The sequence below is a fragment of the Hyla sarda genome, chromosome 1 (assembly GCF_029499605.1).
Source record: "Hyla sarda isolate aHylSar1 chromosome 1, aHylSar1.hap1, whole genome shotgun sequence".
In the NCBI taxonomy this organism is placed as follows: Eukaryota; Metazoa; Chordata; class Amphibia; order Anura; family Hylidae; genus Hyla; species Hyla sarda.
The window spans coordinates 419279579-419302727 of record NC_079189.1 but is presented as its reverse complement, the minus strand read 5'-3'; the positions used below and the strand labels follow the sequence as shown (position 1 = coordinate 419302727).

At 40.6% G+C, this 23149-nt stretch overlaps 1 protein-coding gene across 7 annotated transcripts in view; it reads right to left on the bottom strand.

Annotated features, from left to right (window-relative positions):
• KIAA1671 (KIAA1671 ortholog) overlaps positions 1-23149 on the bottom strand; it is a 235563-nt gene that overhangs the window by 99158 nt on the left and 113256 nt on the right. For all 7 annotated transcript variants that reach the window (XM_056529030.1, XM_056529070.1, XM_056529054.1 and 4 more), the window contains one exon: positions 21378-21503. In XM_056529030.1, the coding sequence (XP_056385005.1) occupies positions 21378-21503 (126 nt within the window). The remainder of the gene's footprint in view (positions 1-21377; positions 21504-23149) is intronic.

The window sequence follows — 23149 nt, the reverse complement described above, 5'->3', positions numbered from 1 at the left end:
CCCTGTACTGTAGGGGGCGCCACCAGACACCAGTCAGTGCATGCACCTCAGTAATAGAGGTGATTTACCAGTAAAACATCCATTCTGATTGGTCAGTTCATCCAGTTGTGACACGTTTCGCAGATCTGGACTGTGAAGTTACAATGGTCCAGAAAAGACCACTGTATGTTGAAACTATTGTATGTTGAGGGATCACTGTACTAAGTTTGAGGTTGTGCTCACACGTTGTGGCTATAAAACAGTCCCACCACTATATCCCCGTCTACTTTTTTTTTTTGCAGCAAATGACTTAAATCTTGGTAAAAATTACACATTTTACCAAATTGTGCCAGATAGGAAATTCTAAATATTTACACAGCACTTCATATTAGTAAGAATACAGCATAAAAAGGCCAACAACAGGAAGTTAACTGTGATTACAGCACCACCCAGTGGCATTTTCAGGTATTTCACAGCTGAGGAAGCTGAATGTATTATTCTGCACTAATGTCACCAGTGATGTCATAACATTGTAGAAACAAGTCACTAGGATAAGAGCACATCAGTAACAATTTACAGTCTTATTTAGACATATGCTTTTCTTTAACCCTGTGTAATATTAGAAAGGCAACTAGAAGCATTGTGGCCATTTACAATATCCTGCTGAGTAGATTCAAATAAGTAGTAAACAGTTCGGACTGCAAATGATATGTTTATATACGTCATGGAACTACCCTTTATCCAGGAAATAAACATCTAGCAGTTCAGTTGGATGGGTGGGGTCACCTTTTTCTTTTGCAAATACAGATGCTGATCAAGATCTCGGAAGGGCACAGGATGCTTGTACTTCCCTACAGCCTGTGGAATGCAATGGCTGTTACGTGACATGATGAGGCCTTATCAGTAATGAACAGGCACCAACCAACACCCAGTTATTCTGTGAGCCCACCCTTGTTTTCTAGTACTCCATGAAGTCAAGGCATTCCTGTAAACCTTGTCTCAGACAAATTTACAACATGTACTCAAGCTGATGTGCATTCAGTCACCCAAAATTGAACAACCATGACAGCTCTTGTTCGATTGCAAATGACCCAAACAACTGCAAAGCCAAATTAAGGGCACCGCAAAATCTTGTCTAGTTAAAAAGCGTTTGTTGCCATAATAAAACTATAAAGGATCACTGGGGTCACTTAAGCAGCCTGAAAGGGGAACAGGAGTAAGGGATGAGAATACGTATAGACTAAAGAGAATGGCCATTAGACTGTATTATACATACAGTACACACAGGCTTTTTTTTACCCCCAATAGAAATTGTGTGTCATGGAAGTTTTTTGGTCTTTGCTGTTACTGTTTCTTAATACTATTAGATTTGCTTTGCCTTGCAAAAAAATTTAAAGAAAAAAAAAAAACAAAATTTTTTCTTTTTATATTTATGATTATTCAAAGTGAATCGGGAAACAAAATAAAAATTACCTTTCTTAGAGATGTAGGCCTTTTCATAATTCATAACATCAAGCTTGTGTCCTGGCCTCAAGAGTCAAAAAGGTGGGGCAGAGCTGCTGAAATGCTGCCACATCACCTGCCTTCTGGCTCCCCCTCTCCCCCTGTTCTGCCATGACTGACAAACAGGGTTCAGCTCACACCACTGAGCCCTGTAAACAGATCCCACGCCTGTACCACACACATTAATGAGGAGCATGCGCAGAGCTGTGTCTCAGTCCACAGCCGGGCCAGTCACTGCATGTGATCGCCATTAGTTTGCACGGTACATGCATGTGATCTGTATACAGGGCTCAGTGCTGTGCAAAGAACTCTATGTCCGTCATGGCAGAACAGGGAGAGAGTAATTCAGCAGGACGAGTCCACCTTTTTGACCGGGAGAAAAGCATGATTTTATAAGTTATGAAAAGGCCAAAAGCATAAGAAAGGTTTCATTCTTTTTATTCACCCATTAACTGTCATCCAGTGCCTGTAGCTCATAAATCAGATTTGCTGTGCATATATCAGTCCTCTGCGAACATAGATTAAGACATAACTAGTATTAGAGGGACCAAGTCTTTGCGTAAAGGATTGGCAATCCCTGCGATCAACCTTCAGAAGGCTAGATCAGCCATGTGGCTGGGCCGCACGAACAATTATTCGTGCAGCCCTTTTCCCCATTCGGCCATCAGCTACAAATCCCCTAGAACATATTAAGATGGGTGAAAACAATCCAATCAGCAACAAAGCAGCATTTGCTTGTTCGTCGGCTGATCTTAGGCCCAATTACACAGGACTATGTCCGCCTGTTCAGCTGATATTTGCCCTGTGAAACAGGGCCCTTAAACAGTCTCTATCCACTTTCAAATGTCTATCAAGATAGCAAATGTTAGGCGACAATAGTTAAAAAAAAGATCTTTGGCGTGAAACCACTTGCAGTTGTAAACCAGCCAAACTCATAGGTATAAGAAATGCTGGTTTTATTTTAGTGAAGCCAAATACATGACACGTTTCAAGGTAAAAAAAATCTGATATTAAACCAGCATTTTTATACAACTGGCTGGTCTACAACATTGAGTGTTTTTGTGCCAAAGATCTGGACTTTTTTCTATTGTAGCCTAACATTTCCCATCATCTGTGGGTCGTGGATCAGACAGACATCTAGAGGCTGTACCACTATTTATAGCCACACGCTTAAAAGCTGTGAGCAGCCCCTTATAAAGGGGGATTCCTAGAACTTCACCTATACCAACAACTTATTAAACCATGAGGAGCTCTGCTGAATCCTCAAGGTAGAGAATGGGAAGAGGGAAATAAACTGCTGTCCACCACTGTTTATCTCCTATGGGAACGGATTATTTGGCTTGTTAAAGTCTATCTTTCCTATGACATCTGCTTCCCCTTCACATATGTTAGTCTACCGCATTTGGCGAACTGACAGGGAGTAACTTATAGCATCTGCCCTCTGCCATACCATATACTAGCTTAGGCATGGTTCACACTGCATTTATGCAGCACTTCACAGATATCTGTCGGCATCCCGCCCGGAAAGGGTTGGTGACGTTTAAGGTGGCGTACTGTAACAAACTCTTAATTTCAATGGTCTGAAAATAGACAACTGGTAACTATGTTTGAGCCGCTTCCTGCTGGTATATGCCAATTTATGAAGAGACACTAGTGCAGTAGGCCAGATGCAAATAGCTGTGAAGTAATGCAAAAATGCAGCGTGAATCAAGCCTTACAGTTACCAAAACATCTAAAAATGCCCTAATAAAGTAAATTATGTCACTAGACAGATTTTTTTTAAATGGGAATTCCACAAATATTTATGGTATGCTCCTTTAAAATACTAGCTAGTGTTTCCTTAAAAGGGGGTATCCACCATAAGGTAATTTTAGAAGAACATACCTGCCAGAACTGGGTATTTTCTGTAGAATTTCATTCTCTAAACTACCCATCCCATAGTTCCATACTTGTAAGCATGAGGTCACTTTCCTCCCTCTCACACATTAGCCACCCCACCCATTGAAACACACCTGTGATCCCATCAATGCACTATACCAGTGTTCCCTGATCAGGGAGCCTACAGCTGTTGCAAAATTAACTCCCATTGAAGAAATCCAAAACATCTGCAGCACCAAAGGTTCCCTATGCCTGGCTATGTGCAGACTATATTTATACATAGCTGGTACGTTTCTGCTATAAATGGTAACCATAATGTATAGTGATAAAATATCCTGAAGAAATGCAGACAAGCTACACAATATATTATATTTTAAATGTATAATGCCATTTTTACTATTTTAATGCTGATGTTCAAGAAAAGTTATTCAGGACATTCTGATTCTATGCTAGTTCCTCAGCACTACAAAGTGCATGCCAGCCGCAAGCCAGTGACAATTTGTGCTAAGCTCCTTGGATTTCTCATGACCAGTTAAACAGGTTTACATCACAATAGGCAAAAGGCCCTCGGAGCATTTATTACAGGAACTAGGGAGATTCATTACAGAAGTAGACAACCCTTAAAGGTTAACTTCTTGACACACAGAGGAAATTTGATATTAGTATGAAAGGAAGAAAGAATCGATAAATGTTCCATTCTGACTGTCTGTATTAAAAGCATTATCAAACGGCTATAAACATGCAATCAAGTCCCGTTCTCATCCATATCCACCACAACAGCAGATAAAGCTTATATAGTGTCATAGCTTCCCAATAACTTGAGCAATGCAATATGTGAATCTGTTTTCTCTATACAGAAACAATTGTGGTTACAGATATGGAATTTGCATGCAAATGGTTTTACATATTTCAATAGTAGCAGAAGAACGAAAAATACAGCACAGCCAGATGACATATAACCACTATTGTACTGTATAGCAGTTAAAGGGGTACTTCAGGATTTTATTTATTTATTTAACTATGCTACAGGGGCTGTAACGTTAGTGTGGTTCATAATATGGTGTCTGTACATGTATTTCATGGTGGCCATGCTATTCTTATGTGATTTTTGCCCCATTGTTGATTTTTAACAGCATACAAAATGACTGCCTTTTTCCCAGGTTGCAGTGAAGACCAAGACATTACATCACTAGTCAGGTGATGAAAGGGAGCCTGTCTTTGCTTCAATGGGTGGAGCAGCCGCTGAGTGGGAGAAAGATCATTCTGCAAGGAGTTGTAGTTTATCAACACCTGGGGGCACCCTGGTTAGAAAACACTGGTATATTGCATGGAAGGCTGCACGTGTGTTTCAATAAGTTGGGTGGCTGATGTATGGGAGGAAGGAATGTGACCTCACATTTAAAAACAAGGAATTATGGGAGTTTTAGTTGGAGAGAGGAAACTCCCACAGGAAATAGCCAGTTCACAAAAAGATAGCCTCCACATAATGGATCCTTCCTAAGCATGTCCATTACTGTCTGGCAGGTTAAGTACTAAAATCACCTTATGGTGGATAACCCCTTTAACACCTTTGCTCTACTTGCAGGAGCAAAGCACTGTACTTGTGTATCTCTGGGGCTCCCATAAAGATGTATTGGTGGTGGTGGGGGGTGTCGACACCGCTCTGTGCACAAGGAGAGCCAGGGCACAGTACAGGAGATCACATGGTGTCCCCATGAATAAGTGTTACAAGGCTGTAGTACCTCTAAAGAATACCTGTCAGCAGGTTTTCAGGATATAAACCAAGGACATGGCTGTATAGGGCTTTTGATATATGCAAATTTGGCTTTGGAGGTCATTCTTAGACAAAGCCTGAAGTAGGCCTAACACAGAGAAACACTATAATGTAAAGATTTGCACCTTTTTCAGGGTTTTGGACCAACGTCCTGTTTTGGCTAAAAATACGGACCAAAATACTAGTTGTAAAGCAAGCCTAAGGCTATTAGAGCATTGCATAATTTGCATATTCCTTTTATAAATTAAATAATAGAAGCAGAGACTTTAGTGATGCAAATGGTATAATAATCCAAGGTCATAGGGAACATCAATTTACCTGTATCTACCACGCAAACCTATGAGCAGTTACATTTTCCATACAGACAAAACAAATGAGCACCTTGTTTTCTGAACATAAAATGCCTTTCACTAAATATTTTTTCTAGTCAGGTAGCGATCACCATAGGTAGCAATAAGTTATTGCCAGAGCTTCACTGATCAACACTTTTAGATTACAAACTACATACTGACGCCAAACATCTGTAACAAAACGTGTATGCATCATCTTTATCAAGTCTCCATACAAATCATGCACAATTCTATTTGTTCTCTTACCCATGAAGTTCGGAAGCACTTAAACATTTGAGGCAGGTAGTAGTAGTCCATGTTCTCAGGGCTCTACACGGAACAGGTCATAATATTATTAGCTTGGTTTGTAGAGTGTGACATGTATAATTCACAGGTTCTCCAGCAGCACGTAGATACTTCCTCTTTCATCAGTAAACCACAGGCTGCTCATGTGACGGACCTTATGGTTATCTGATAGACTAGTGACTGGAGGAACTCTGCATCTTGGTAGTGATGGCATGTAAAAAGAAAAAGCTACCTAATATTCTCACCCTCTACAGTCACATAGAAGAAACACTGGCACCTACATCTGTGGTATTTGTCATATATCGAAACAAAGGAATAAAAACATAAAAAGTACACAATTAAAAACAAATAAGTGCATTCATAAAGCAAGCTAACCTAGAAACATAATGATATATATATATATATTTATTTATTTTAAATTATGTCTAACTTTACAATTGGTATTATATCATGTTATATATTATATTGCTACTAGGGGCTGTAGTTTTCATTTCTGTACTAAAAGGTATGCTAGGAAACACAATGTGTGTGAAGAGGAGCTCTACTTTAGAAAGGAGAATTACTGTGGGTGTAAAGACAGAAAGGGATAGCAATGTGTAAAGACAAGCGGGGAAACCCTTAGGAACGATAGGAGATAATGGTCCCTTAAAGCAGTTTGCCAAGGAATGTATTCATTGTTGCCTATGACATGTGCAGGAAATGACTGCTCAGCTGATCACTGGCTTGAGCGGGCATTTCCGGCTGCCTGCTGGAAATAAACAAGGAGGTCATCGAGGGCTGGACGCTGTGGCAGTGAATAGGGGCAGGCGAGTATGCCATTGTTTTTATTTTCACTGCATTACAACGCATATTAATAAAACAAAAACAATAACAAATGCAGAGTGAAGCCCACTTTACATGTCAAAAAGTTTTTCAAAATAATAGGGACACTTTAAACACTTTTTATGTAAAGTATGCCAACTAATAAGTGGTCTAATATAAGACTGATGTCATCTAATCATTTATAGTAAAACACACGCACAAGGGCAGGTATTGCTTGTGTGTATGCATAGCCACCACTTTTAACCCCTTAAGGGTAGGGTTACATGTAACGGATCCACAGCGTATTTTACGCTGCAGATCTGCCGGTGACTCGACCCATTTTGTGTCTCCAGCTGTTGACAAAATATTTAAATAACAAATATAGTTGGTTATTTAAATACCAAACTAACTTTTTTTTTAAACAAAATAAGTATGCATAAAATTGTCCTTTTCTGACCCCTATAATTTTTTTATTTTTCCGTGGGCTCATTTTATGCCCCATGATCTTTTGGGTAGGCGATCGGAGACAGGTAAGGTGACCCTGCTCTGTAATTTTAGCTCACCGAACCCCCGCAATCATGTTGTGGGGGTTCTGTGAGCTCCACTGAGCTACCGGCAACCTCTTACTTTCACTTTAGATGTTGTGATGGATCATAGTGTCGAATGGGTTAAATGCTGGGCAGCGGCATAAGTATTGAGTGTCTGGCTACTGATAGCAGCCAATACTCACTGCTCTGAAGTGAGCACAGCTTAAAGATTCAGAGTGTACTGGTACGCCCCTGGTCCTTAACAGGTTAATAACATCCTTAGGGAAAATATACAATTTGACAATATCAGCAGCCAAAAGTGCTTTTACAGATCACTTAGGTAAAGGGTCACGCAGGTGGAGGGAAGAAAATGTGAGCAGTCACTCACAGGTTGCCCAAACTTCACTTTCTAGGTTGGGCAGAACAGGGAGTTGGGTTACAGACTGACAGGGAGTCTGGTTATGGACTGCGGTTATCTAGGTGGGTAAGCAATCGTGGCACATTCTGTATACTCAGTTATCAGGTCACTGTTTTTTTTTTTGTTTTGTTTTTTTTAAAGTAGAACCCCCAGCCCCCCCCATAAATAGCAGTACTCTTCTACTGGCTGTGTCCGGCTTTGCAGCTCAGTACAGTCACTTAACTGTAATACTGAACACAACCAGTGCACAAGAGTGGCAGGGTTTCAGGGGACAGTCATGAATTGCTGCTGCATAAAGTTAGAGTCAGAGATAGATGAAGAGTATAGATGAAGTGTATATCGTAAAGTATGAAAAATAAACAGGTAGTTGCTAATATACAAGTGACAGAATTGGCCCAATATGAAACACAGAGTAGGCTATAAATAAACACCAGATACAGAAAGCCACATTAGCAGAAATGGAAGTACAATATAGATTACTACAAAATAGGCAGTGACTGAATAGCTACAATGGAAAAGGGTTGAGTGTTTAAATAACCATCTTTAGTTATAAGGGTTTGGATACTGAGGCAATGTAACCACAAAGAAGGAAGAGGTTATAGATCCACACTTGTTGTAGTAAGCTATTTTACAGATAAAAATAAAGTGGCATTCCCTTTATTTGTGTATCCCTAAAGCCAAAATGTCATATTTAATATATACATAAATTACATATAATATTATATTTATATATATATATATATATATATATATATATATATATATATATATATATATATATATAGATGCAAATCATAAAATGTTGCAGGATCTTGTAATACCTTTTTTATTGGACTAACAGAATTTTGTAGAGACAAGCTTTCGGGATTCCTCCCTTGATAAAGGGAGGAATCCCAAAAGCTTGTCTCTACAAAATTCTGTTAGTCCAATAAAAAAGGTATTACAAGATACTGAAACATTTTTTGATTTGCATCTGCATCACTGGACTAATACGGCTACTCAAACTACCGTATATATATCTACATATATCTACACACACACACACACACACATGTATATATACTTTAGGCCACTGGCCCTCCCCCCATGACTTTGTATATATACGGTACTTGTGTATAATAAGAAATAATAGTCCATTTCACTGCGCTGATGTTTAATCTGGCACGGCTATACTCATACCATAGCAAGTAAAATAGATGTGTAAGTGCTGACTAATATACGAATACTTCAGTGACCACAGCAGCATAGAGGTAGATAACAGTGTATGGTATTAGAAATAATAGTCCATTTCACTGCGCTGATGTTTAATCTGGCACGGCTATACCCATACCATAGCAAGTAAAACATCTGAATGTGCAGTCTACTTATACTTCCAGTGCTCACAGTACTTATTGAAATGATGATAATTCAGTAACTGTAGAGCCAATGTATATTCTGACTATGGTATGGGTTCTATTCGTGTCTCAGCACCTTATCTTGTAGCAGATAAGTCCACATTTAAAGGAATTTTGTTTATGTGACTATGCTACAGGGGCTGTAAAATTAGTTTAGTTCATAATATAGTGTCTGTAACTGTGTGTGACGGTTTTCTCACAATTCTAATGTGGTTTTCACCCCACTGTTTATTTTTAACAGCATACAAAATGACTGTTGTCTCAGATTTTTCCCAGCTTGCAATGCGGCTGACTCACTAGTCAGCTGATGACAGGGAGCCTGTCTGCTTCAATGGGTGGAGGGATCTATCTGCAACTAATGCAACAGCTGTAGGCACCATGATTGAAAACCACAAGTCTTTTGATGGATGCAGCTCATTTATGTTTCAATGGGTGGGGTGGCTGATGTGTGGGAGGGAGGAAAATGGAATTGTGGGATTTGTAGGCAAAAAAAGAAAAGTCGAACAGGAAATACAAGTTCACAAAAAGCTAGCCACAGTGTTATGGTAATCTCACAGCATAGCCATTTAGCCCCAAGACAAACGCAGATCCTTCCTAAGCATGTCCATTACTGTCTGCCAGGTACATACTAAAATCACCTTATGCTGGATAACCCCTTTAACTCCATAGTCAGTCATTCATATTCAATGTATTTCTCATTAGAAGGACAACAATATTAAGCAAGGTTTATATTGAATAGTCAGCAGTTAATAGATGTAGTGCACAATCGCTCATCTGCAATAGTACAACACAATTCCCACTCGCTAATTCGCAGTGTGCGACAACTTCACATCAGCAGATAGGCAGTATTCACCATAATTCCACATTTCTAATCAGCTGTATTAGGTTTGTTTCACACTAGTAGGTTAGCAGGATTCTGTACAGTTCACATTCACTAATCCTCAATATATAGTGTGCAGATCACATTCGCTAATCCTCAATATATAGTGTGCAGATCACATTCGCTAATCCTCAATATATAGTGTGCAGATCACATTCACTAATCCTCAATATATAGTGTGCAGATCACATTCACTAATCCTCAATATATAGTGTGCAGATCACATTCACTAATCCTCAATATATAGTGTGCAGATCACATTCACTAATCCTCAATATATAGTGTGCAGATCACATTCACTAATCCTCAATATATAGTGTACAGATCACATTCACTAATCCTCAATATATAGTGTGCAGATCACATTCACTAATCCTCAATATATAGTGTGCAGATCACATTCACTAATCCTCAATATATAGTGTGCAGATCACATTCACTAATCCTCAATATATAGTGTGCAGATCACATTCACTAATCCTCAATATATAGTGTGCAGATCACATTCACTAATCCTCAATATATAGTGTGCAGATCACATTCACTAATCCTCAATATATAGTGTGCAGATCACATTCACTAATCCTCAATATATAGTGTACAGATCACATTTACTAATCCTCAATATATAGTGTGCAGATCACATTCACTAATCCTCAATATATAGTGTGCAGATCACATTCACTAATCCTCAATATATAGTGTGCAGATCACATTCACTAATCCTCAATATATAGTGTGCAGATCACATTCACTAATCCTCAATATATAGTGCACAGATCACATTCACTAATTCTCAATATATAGTGTGCAGATCACATTCACTAATCCTCAATATATAGTGTGCAGATCACATTCACTAATCCTCAATATATAGTGTGCAGTTCACATTCACTAATCCTCAATATATAGTGTGCAGTTCACATTCACTAATCCTCAATATATAGTGTGCAGATCACATTCACTAATCCTCAATATATAGTGTGCAGATCACATTCACTAATCCTCAATATATAGTGTGCAGATCACATTCACTAATCCTCAATATATAGTGTACAGATCACATTCACTAATCCTCAATATATAGTGTGCAGATCACATTCACTAATCCTCAATATATAGTGTGCAGATCACATTCACTAATCCTCAATATATAGTGTGCAGATCACATTAGCCTGTAAACAGTGCTCAGTATGATTCTCACTGACTACTCTGCAATTCAGCAAAGCCCACACCTGCCAGTCAAACTGAAGCACAATTCACACAAGGCTTGTATGTCTCATCCTAAGACCATCAACAGTGGGATAGGGAGTTTCCGCATAGCTGCAGACCATTTCAATATTTTCAAGTGTGTCATTAAAGGAGTAGTCCAGTGGTGACTCAGTGGTGAGCAACTTATCCCCTATCCTAAGGATAGGGGATAAGTTGCAGATCGCGGGGGGTCCGACCGCTGGGGCCCCCTGCGATCTCCTGTACGGAGCCCCGACAGCCCGCGGGAAGGGGGCGTGTCGACCTCCGCATGAGGCGGCAGCCGACACGCCCCCTCAATACAACTCTATGGCAGAGCCGAAGCGCTGCCTTCGGCAATCTCCGGCTCTGCCATAGAGATGTATTGAGGGGGTGTGTCGGCCGCAGCTTCGTGCGGGGGTCGACACCCGCTATCTGGGCCGAGAGCCGGGGCCCCATACAGAGAGATCACAGGGGGCCCCAGCGGTCGGACCCCCGCGATCTAAAACTTATCCCCTATCCTTAGGATAGGGGATAAGTTTTTCACCACTGGACTACCCCTTTAACAGCCATATCGTTTCCATAATTTCACTTGTACTCTCCACAATCATTGCACCGCATTAGCACATAGCAGGTGCCTACAATACGTGCATATCACATTAGTTTGCTTATATGCGACTTATAAAGTTCTTATGTTGAGATGTAGTATTAATTTCATGCATTATAACATCAAAATTCCATAGTGTTCATATCTCTATGTGCTATGGTCACACTTAGCTTATGTTCTCCAGTGCAGTCATCTGCGGCTTCTCCTCACAGCACTTTCAGTATGACGGATCCATCTCATAGGGGCCCAACGCGTTTCATAATTGGCTAAAAATCATCAGGGACCTATTTTCTAGCTTGGTCTCCTAGTATATGGAGTACGTGCAGTACTGATGATGGCTGTACTTAAACTACATACCAGTGGCCCTGATATACCTACAGGCTCCTCCCCACCTCACTCCAGTATCCAATCGCCAGTGCAGACGTCACAAAACTGTGGCGTATACTCCACACTCACGATCAGGTAAAAACCAGAGCGAGGCTAAACAGGTGCCGGGTAACGAATCAGGAGGTACCGTTCTACGCCTCGTTCTAATTAGCTTGGCAATTCTAGGTGAGCAATCCTATCCTGCGTTCCATGTCATCGCAGTCTATACTGACTGCAAGCCGGAACTTAAAAGAAGACGAATAATCAAGGTAAAACGCAATCCACGTAGAGGTTCTTATTTATCTATTCATACAGACCTATATCCTATGAATTTTTTACTATCAAACAAACCTGAAATTAAAATAAGAGTAACCTGATTGTAATATGACCAATATTTTAGCAAAGTGTGTGAAAACATCCCATATCTATTACAATATAATAAGGCCATGCATACATATGGCAAAAAATAAAAAAAATTTATAAACATTCACATGAATGGTAAAAATGGTCATGCACTTGCCAATTTTTGCTACATGCTTATTCCCCGTAATGTAGACTTTCAATATTCTCTAACTGGCACGTGCAAACCCCTTTACTTGCAAGTGCTGCATTTTATCTTCTATCCAGCACACCTTGATGGTAAGAAACACGAAAATGCACATTTGGTGTACTGAATACCACGTATATGAGTAGTACTAAGAAAATAAGGGATACCAATTGAGTGTACAGTAGACATGTAAATGCTCTGAGCTTGTGACAAGTGATGACATCTAAAGTTATATAAGCATTCTGCTGCTTACACTGCCACCATGTGGACTGTTTGCAGTACAGGACAAAAATATCTTAACCTAGGGCAGTGTTTCCCGACCAGATGTTGAAAAACTACAACTCCCAGAATGCTGACCTAGGGACATGTAGAATGTAGCTCATGAGGTGGTCCCCACTGTACTTATGAACAAAACTTATGCTGCAAATTCCCGACAGCTGCGGCAGATAAAAGAAAAAGCAACAACAAAACTGCTTTCACTTCAGCTAAAACTACTGCTCCTTCAAAACCACAGGAACAGACAGTAGTATTTAACCAAACGATAAACTAATGCCAAATACCAACCTCACAGTATTCTCAAGACAAGAATAGAAGAGAGAAACCTATTATTATTAACACGTATACATTTTAGGAAGGAGTATGTACTATTCTTACACCCCAGTCTAGCATAACATAAACTACAGTGGACAGAACTAGGTCAATCCACAGTCCTATTAATATTTTACCTCTGAGTGCATAAGAGCATCATTACAGGGACCTACACTAAATAAGTTTAAAAAAAAAAATCTAAATAAAATATTAACTCATTCTTTGCACAGTATGAGACTAAGTTCACATTGCATAAAGTTTCCTGGTGTATTTTAAGCACAAATTTGCTGCGTAATGTCCTACAAAACTCTCCTTTCCCAATTCCTCACACTTGTCCGCACCCCAAATCTAACATACTCCTAAAACTCTTATGGATGCTGTACAGTGGTCCCTCAACATACGATGGTAATCCGTTCCAAACGGGCCATCGTTTGTTGAAACCATCGCATGTTGAGGGATCCATGCAATGTAAAGTATAGGACAGTGGTCTACAACCTGCGGACCTCCAGATGTTGCCTTACTACAACACCCAGCATGCCCGGACAGCCGTTGGCTGTCCGGGCATGCTGGGTGTTGTAGTTTTGCAACATCTGGAGGTCCGCAGGTTGTAGACCACTGTTAGAGGAAGTTGTACTCACCTGTCCCCGCCGCTCCGGACTGTCACCGCTGCCCCGGATGTCGCCATCCATCGCTGTTGCCGCGTCCCCGCCGCTCCGGCAAGGCCTCTGCTTCCCCGCCATCGGCGCTCTCCGTCGCCGCCATCACGTCGCTACGCACGCCGCTCCTATTGGATGACGGGACGGCGTGCGCAGCGACGTGATGACGACGATGGAGAGCGCCGACGATGCAGGGGATCCCGAAAAGGACACGCCGGAGCCCCGAGGACCGGTGAGTGACCATCAGCGGACCACACGGGGCACCGTAAATGGCTATCCGGTGGCAGCTGAAGCAGTCAGCTCTGCCGGATAGCCGTTTATGCGATGGCCCCGACATACAAAAGCATCGTATGTTGATGCTGCCTTCAACATGCGATGGCCTCTGAGAGGCCATCGCATGTTGAAATGATCGTATGTCGGGGGCCATCGTAGGTCGAGGGGTCACTGTAATCATACTGAGCTACAACCCAGCTTTTCTACTGCTAGGGTGTTAATTCTGGTGACATTCTGTGTTTTAATGTTTTAAATGAGAATCAATGGTTCATTTTTTCTAACATGAATTTGTAATTGCAGAAAAAGTAACACTTCCTTTATCGAAGCGATTTCCATGCAAACACTGCTAAGGGTAGTCAAACTGCAGATTAACCACATTGAAAGGGGCTAAATCTGTGTCCAGACCCATGGCACATTATTGATTTGTTCTGAGACTGGTAAAAGCTCAGTAATTATATATTCTGATACTGCTATTGAGTGAATAGAAGCTGGCCTTTCTGGCACTCATGCTGTACATATGGGTATACACAAACATGCAACCGACTGCAATAAAAGACTAAAGCTGGCAATACATTTCAGATAACGGTCAGCCAAGATGCTTGTTTAGCCGACAGCTATCTTATGTTCTCATATGTATATGCTTGTATTCTGAGGGCAGGAGAGGACAAAGCTGCTGCCAGACTACTCTGATGGTGGCTTATTTCTCATGGACAAAAAGCAAACATACCCAACCCATCTTTTCCCAGATATCTGCTGATGGAGTGCCCCATACACATTCGATGATTGGCTCGTTATGTATACAGTAATACTCTACAATGGCCCTCATTTACTATTGCAAACCCGACATGTTTTGTCGGGTTGTGCGCCAGATTCTGTTGCATTGCGCCAGAAATTCTGTCTGCGCCAGAATTTGCGCCAGAATTGAAAAAAACCCGACCAACTCTCCATTTTGCTAAGAAAATCTGAAAAGGGGGCGTGGTCTCTGGGAAAACGAGGCGTGGTCTACAAAAAGGGGCGTGTTTCCGACATTTTCACAAAAACCCAACATATTTACATATATAAGTTTTCCACATAAAATGTGGCGGTTTTGAACTGAGGAAAACCCTAGAGATCTGAGCATATGTAAAAAATAATAGCACAGTGTAGGGAAAGTGGAAAATGTAGAGAAACGCTCTTGGCCTAGCTCATGGAGCAGGGGGAGCGGCCGCGATGTGTACGAGTACACTGCGCATGCGCACCGATTTGCACATCGCTTCAGTGTGCCCGTTTTTAGCATGCAGCTGTCCTTCAGCGGTGGATCCGCAGCGAAAATACACTTTGGATCCGCCCGTGTGAATGTACCCTTAATGGAAAAAAGGGGCATATATATATATATATATATATATATATATATATATATATATATATATATAAAATATATATTTTTTTCCTTTTATGTAAACTTTTTAGAAAAGGAGGGTGATTTCTCCCCCCCTTTTTTTAGTCCCCATAGGGGACTATTACATGCAATCTGTATATTGCATACACTGATCAATGCTATGCCATAGCATAGCAGTGATCAGTGTTATAGGCTGGCAGCAGTAAAGAAGCGACGATCGTACGCAGGGAAATGGACCTCTGGCCGTCCTCACAGCTGATCGTGACACCGCTATTACTCAGCAGTGATCCCAATCAGCATCCCTGAGCATACTGGCAGTACATCTCAGGACTTTTTGACTCCCCAATCAACTTTAATCATGGCATCTAAAGGGTTAATGTGGGTCCCGGCTATGACGTGCGGTCAGCTGATGAGTGCAGGTGGCTTACTACACCTCCGTGATATCTGCCAGCAGGAGCCCCGCTGGCAGGTATCGGATACTTGTGCAAATGTCCAGTATCTGTATCGGGACATTCCTAGTCTACGGTCATTGAACACTTGTTTGGATTAATTAAAAAATTTTTCTAAAATAGGCACATTAACAAATAACAGAACCCACCATCAACTTAGGGTTTCATCTTACTTTACAGTACATTTAGCTTTAACATATCTACAGGAATTGAACTGAAAAGCATATTTTAAAGGATTCAAAAGCCTCACTTGCTTCTCCTGCCCAATGATTTATCTTACATTTTCAGAAATTTTTATTATTTTTGAAGCACCCTAGGTTCCATATGAAAAGGCTTAAAATATATATAACAAACACAGAAGAAATCAGGACATATAGATATTAAGACACTGGAGTCATTTTGCTACATATACGTGTGTGTGTGTGTGTGTGTGTGTGTGTGTCTTACTCATTTCAGATACGGTAATGATATCTTAAGTTATTCAGCAACCTAGTGTTAAAGAAGGAGTCGGTGGTGAACTTTAAAAACTTCCGCCAGATAAAGCCTGAAGGCCAGATGTACAAGATCAGCAGTTCACAGTGCCTGTGAGCTGATGACTCCTGATTTATGACCTGGTTTTATAATCACAGTTCAAAGGATTATCTCTGTAATGAGAACAAGCCCTAATGCCCTGCAGCAAGTACAGAGCAAGCTAGGAAATATAAGTAAAATCATACTCTTCAGTGTACTTTAACTAGAACGTAAAACAATACATACAATGATCGAAAATAGACTGCCTTGTCTGAACCGTCCATTTTTACACTATGGCTACCCCAGTCCACTGTAATTCAAAAACTGTCTCACTGCTGGGAGCCAACACGATGATTTGCCAGTGAGCCATAAACCAGTCTATCACACTATCTCCCCCGTTCTTTAAACCGTGCCTTTGGTACTCAATAAAGGGGGCTGCACAGAAACAATAATAATGTCTCGAGGCTCTTTAGATAATAAAGAGGATCAAAAACTTTTTATTATGTTGTACATCTTGACAAAACATTAAAGGGGTACTCTTTTTAAATCAAGGGGTACTTTTTAAATCAACTGGTGCGAGAAAGTTAAACAGAATAGTAAATTTGTAAAAAAAAAAAAAAAAAAAAGGTTGTTCACCCTTTAGGTGTTTCACAGGAATAGCAACAAATTGAAGGAGAAAATTCAAAATCTTCATTTTTTACACTGGCATGTTCTTGTAGACCCAGTTTTCAAACGTTTTACAAGGGGTAAAAGGAGAGAAATCGTCCTAAAATTTATAACCCAATTTCTCTCGAGTAAGGAAATACTTCATATGTGTATGTCAAGTGCTCTGTGGGTGCACTAGAGGGCTCAGAAGGGAAGAAGCAACAATGGGATTTTGGAGAGTGAGTTTTTCTGAAATGGTTTTTGGGGGGCATGTCACATTTAAGAAGCCCCTATGGTGCCAGAGCAGCAAACAAAAAAAAAAAAAAAAACAATAAAAAAAAAACACATGGCATACTATTTTGGAAACTACACCCCTCACGGAACGTAACAAGGGGTACAGTGAGCCTTAACACCCCACAGGTGTTTGACAAATTTCCGCTAAATTTGGACGTGAAAATGAAAAAAAAAAAATTTTTTTTCACTAAAATGTTGGTGTTAACCCAAATTTTTCATTTTCACAAGGGGTAATAGGAGAAAAAGCCTCCCAAAATTTGTAACCCCATTTCTTCTGAGTATGGAAATACCCCATGAGTGGACGTCAAGTGCTCTGCTGGCATACTACAATGCTCAGAAGAGAAGGCGCGCCATTGAGCTTTAGGAGAGAGAATTTGATTGGAATGAAGTCGGGGGCCATGTGTGTTTAGAAAGCCCCCGTGGTGCCAGAACAGTGGAACCCCCACATGTTATCCTATTTTGGAAACTACGCTCCTTCTCTTCTGAGCATTGTAGTTCGCCCGCAGAACGCCTTACATCTACATATGGGGCATTTCCATACTCAGAAGAAATGGGGTTACAAATTTTGGGAGGCTTTTTTCCTCTTCTCCCTTGTGAAAATGAAAAATTTAGGGTAGCATCAGCATTTTAGTTAAAACATTTTTTTAATTATTTTCACATCAAACTTCAACCAAAATTCATCAAACACCTGTGGTGTGTTAAGGCTCACTATACCCCTAGTCACGTTCCGTGAGGGGTGTAGTTTCCAAAATGGGGTCACATGTGGGTATCGTTATGCGTTTATGTCAGAACCGCTGTAAAATCAGCTACCCCTGTGCAAATCACCAATTTAGGCCTCAAATGTACATGGTGCGCTGTCACTTCTTAGCCATGTTGTGCGCCACAGAGCACTTTGCGTCCACATATGGGGTATTTCCGTACTCAGGAGAAATTGCGTTACAAATTTTGGGGGTCTTTTTCTCCTTTAACCGCTTGTGATAATTAAAAGTATGGCGCAAAACCAGCATGTTAGTGTAAAAAAATTAAATTTTTTTACACTAACATGCTGGTGTAGACCCCAACTTTACCAATTCATAAGAGGTAAAAGGAGAAAAAGCCCCCCAAGATTTGTAATGCAATTTCTCCCGAGTGCAGAAATACCACATATGTGGCCGTAAACTATTTCCTTGAAAAACGACAGAGCTCCAAAGCGAGAGAGCGCCATGCGCATTTAAGGCCTATTTTAGGGATTTGCATCCGCCACCATAATACCCTACGGCAGTGTTTCCCAAACAAGGTAACAGTCAGGGAGTTGTTGTCTTAACAGCTCGAGGCTCCGTTTTGGAAACAGTGCCGTACAATACTTTTTTTTTCTTTTATTAGGCGGGGGGGGGGGGGGGGACTGTGTATGGGAATATGTATATGTAGTGTTTTACTTTTTATTTTGTGTAGTATTTTTAGGGTACAGTCACGCAGGCAGGAATTTACAGTGAGTTTCTCGCTGGGAGTTTGAGCTGCTGCGGAAAAATTCTCAAATCTGCCGCATCTCAAACTTGCAGCAGAAAACTCGCTGTAAACCCGCCCGTGTGAATGAACCTTGCAAACCTCCAGCTGTTGCAAAACTACAACTCCCAGCATGCACTGACAGACCGCCCTTGCTGGGAGTTGTAGTAATGCAACAGCTGGATGCACACTGGTTGCGCAACACTTAGAGTTTGTTACTTAACTCAGTGTTTTGCAACCAGTGTGCCTCCAGCTGTTGCAAAACTAGAAATCCCAGCATGTACAGTCTCACAGTGCATGCTGGGAGTTGTATTTTTGACACAGCTGGAGGCACACTGGTTGCAAAACAATGAGTTAGGACACAAACTCTGTTTCACAACCAATGTGTCTCCAGCTGTTGCAAAACTGCAACACTCAGCATGCATTGACAGTCGAAGGGCATGCTGAGAGTTGTAGTTTTGCAACAGCTGGAGGCACACTGCTACAACTCCCAGCATGCCCTTTGGTAGTCTGTGCATGCTGAGAGTTGTAGTTATGCAACAGCTGGATGCACACTTTTTCATAGAAAAAATGTGCCTCCAGCTGTTGCATAACTACAACCCCCAGCATGCACAGACTACAAAGGGCATGCTGAGAGTTGAAGTTGGAACTCCAGCTGTTGCAAAACTTCAACTCCCAGCATGCCCTTTGGCTGTGCATGCTGAGAGTTGTTCTTAAGCACCAGTAGGAGGTGAACAGGCCTCACCACCTGCTGTATCCTGGCACCGGGACCACCGCCAGGACTGCCGATGCTCCTGCCACCTAAACCGACACCCCCCCCCCTGAGGGGACCCCTGCCGGACCAGGGAGAGGTAAGAGACCACCGCCAGCCGTTCCGACCAATCAATCAAGTGACTCCTGCTGGGTAAGGGTGAATGGGGCTGTCCCAGACACAGAAATTCACACTTTTTTTCTGGGTCACCGGGTCACCAGAGACCCGATATCGCAGCAAATAGCCAGTCTGAATTGGCCGGCGATTTGTGGCGATCGCCGACATGGGGGTCTCAAGACCCCCCCCCCCCCAGGGGTTTGTACGGGGTGCCTGCACAGCGTGCCCGGTCCATACAGGTTCGCCCTTAGTCCTTAAGTACCAGTGAGCCAGGGCGTACCCATACGCCCTGGGTCCTTAAGAGGTTAAAAAATCTTTACCCTTCCAGTACTTTCTAGAAAATGATTTTCTTTTAGAATTTCTTGTTTGTCTTGTCCACAGTGCTCTCTGCTGAACCTCTGTCAGTGTCAGGAATTGTTCAGAGCAGCATAGGTTGCAATGGGGATTTTCTCCTGCTCTGGACAGTTCCTGATACAGGCATCAGGTGTCAGCAGAGATCACTGTGGACAAGACAAAAAAGAAATTCAAAAAGAAAAGAGTTTCCTCTGTAGCATACAGCTGCTAAAAAGTACTGGAAGGGTAAAGATTTTTTAATAGAAGTCATTTACAATTCTGTTTAACTTTCTGGCACCAGTTGATTTAAAAAAAAATAAAAATTCCACCGGAGTACCCCTTTAACATTTCTAATATACTTCAAAAAAACTTTTATATAAAGGCACATAAAAAAGACATTTAAAACATCTGTATGACCTAGTGAGCAACATGTTTAAGTATGATTTTTTTTCTGCTTCATTCACCTAAATCTACGTAAGATTTTTTGTCCCCATCAGAGGAAACCCTTTTTAAAATGTAGACCCCAAGCTGGACATTTTCCCCAGAGCATGCACTGAAGGATAAATTCAACAATACAAGGCACATGACCTGCAACAGTAATAAAAAGGAGGCTCTAGTCCACCAGAATGAGAGCTGCTCCTATTAAACAGATCTCACCTATGACTCATATAGGGGATCCTGAACACAATAGGATGCAAGGTGCTAGAATCATACTCTATCTTGGAGTCATAGTTTTACAATTATAAGGAAAAACAAATACCAAACATGCTAGAGAGTAAAACACTTGTGGTAAGGTTTTGGAACTATGGGGGAAATGTATCAAAGGAAGAGTGGCACAGTTGCCCTTAACAAAAAGGTTGTTGCCAGATTTCTTCTATCAGTTTTTCAGAGGCTTTTTAAAGGAAAGAAAGAAGTAATCTGGTTGCTATGGACAACTGCACCTCTCTTCCTCTTTACAGGTTTTAAAGTGGTATTCCAGCCTTAGACATCATATCCCCTCCCTATCCTTTGGATAGGGGATAAGATGTCTAAGGCCAGAATACCCCTTTAATAAATCTCCATATTTTCAATAAAAAAAAATGACAAAAGTAAAAAAAAAAAACTTTTAAATGTGCACTACTGGAAGCTTTCTCTATACAAGAACACCATCTGACACTCATTTTGCATTTTTTTTTGTAAAAAGAAAACAGAAATCAGAAATCAAAACTGACAAAACTACAAAAGTGCAATAAAACAGGCAGGTCTGAATAGAGCCTAAAACAATATATATAAATAATGGACTGAAATGAAAACAATTATTGTGTTCACCTCTTTTAATAGAAATTATTTTCATGAACACTGTCAAGCTATATACAAAAAACATACCTCAGCCGAGCTTGCTGTGTACTCTTTATGTCGATTTAGACTCTTTCTTCTGATAAAATCTGTTGTAACCTCCATCTCCCGTATTCTTGTTGGATGCTGTTTAAGTTCTTCTTTTTTGCGATAGTCCTAAAAAGCATGGCTTAATTTAACTTATTGCATAACATGAGATAAATATATAAGTGTAGATAGACAGATTGATAAACCTGTATAACGTATATTTAACTGTACGAGACAAAGAGGACTCAGATTTTTGTCTCAGACAGCAACCAACCACAGCTCAATTTTGAGAAACGAAAGCGGAGCTGTGATTTGTTGCTATCTATCCGAGACAAAAATCATTTTAGTCTGAGACAGAATTTAGGTCAATATCATTGTTTTAAAGCTTCTAATAGGCTACCTACCTGCAGCAGGATTTAAATGCCTCTTTTCAAGGCCTACATGCTTGACATGATTCGGCAGTCAAAAGAACTACAAATCAATCAAAAGAGCAGCAGCAAAGAACCTTGTGAAGATGCTGAACAAAACTAAGCATAAATATGTCCTATATCAACATAAATTAAAAGCATGCTCAATAAATATGAAACCACTGCTCCAGAACTACCATAAAAAAACAGGTTGCAGTTTGAAACTTCACAAGGGGGCTATTTTTTTTTTTGGGGAGAAATGTCCGGCGGTCTCAGAATAGTAATAGACAAAATTTCGTTTCTAAGAGGCCATTTTTGTTACTCACTCACTGCTGTTCCCTCCTTAATAACCATTCTGGCCTATCCACATGTGACTAAGAATCACATGAATTTATGAAATGGGGTAAACAATACTTTATTTACTACCTATATGGTTACCCACCCATCAAGGTACAGACCCAACCATATGAGGATATACTAACCATGTTGCTGTGACCTTGGCTTCATCCCCTAAGAATCCATACTGAGACTTTACACTTACGAGGATACCTGCTATCACTATATTTTTATGCAGAGATAGTAATAAGGGTCTGTTCCAACTCAAAAGGTTGGAATTGTCCCTTTGGATTATTTTGCCTGATTTCTACCAATAAAATTCTCTGAGGAGAAGATTTAAGCAGCAAATAAGGACTACTGACCCCCGTATACATGGGGTGGATTCTCTTACTAATGCCTTTGGGACTATGGCTTCACTTCCCCTAAGCATGTTAATACAGTAAAGACTGCAGTCACTATTGAGTCACTGCTCCAAGCCCGTCACAGAAAAGGGGTTACAGTTTGCAAGTGGACATGAGTGCAAAGATTTGGCATTTTGAAGGAATGGTCTGAGGAGAAACAAGTACAGTTCACATTAACACATGGCATCATGAAGAAGGAAGAAAAATATGTGGAGATACTTAACCCCTTAAGGACCCAGCCATTTTACACCTCAGGACCCGGCCATTTTTTGCAATTCTGACCACTGTCACTTTAAACATTAATAACTTTGGAATGCTTTTAGTTATCAATCTGATTCCGAGACTGTTTTTTCGTGACATATTCTACTTTAACATAGTGGTAAAATTTTGTGGTATCTTGCATCCTTTCTTGGTGAAAAATCCCAACATTTTATGAAAAATTTGAAAATTTTGCATTTTTTTAACTTTGAAGCTCTCTGCTTGTAAGGAAAATGGATATTCCAAATAATTTTTTTTTTATTCACATATACAATATGTCTATTTTATGTTTGCATCATAAAATTTACGTGTTTTTACTTTTGGAAGTCACCAGAGGGCTTCAAAGTTCAGCAGCAATTTTCCAATTTTTCAC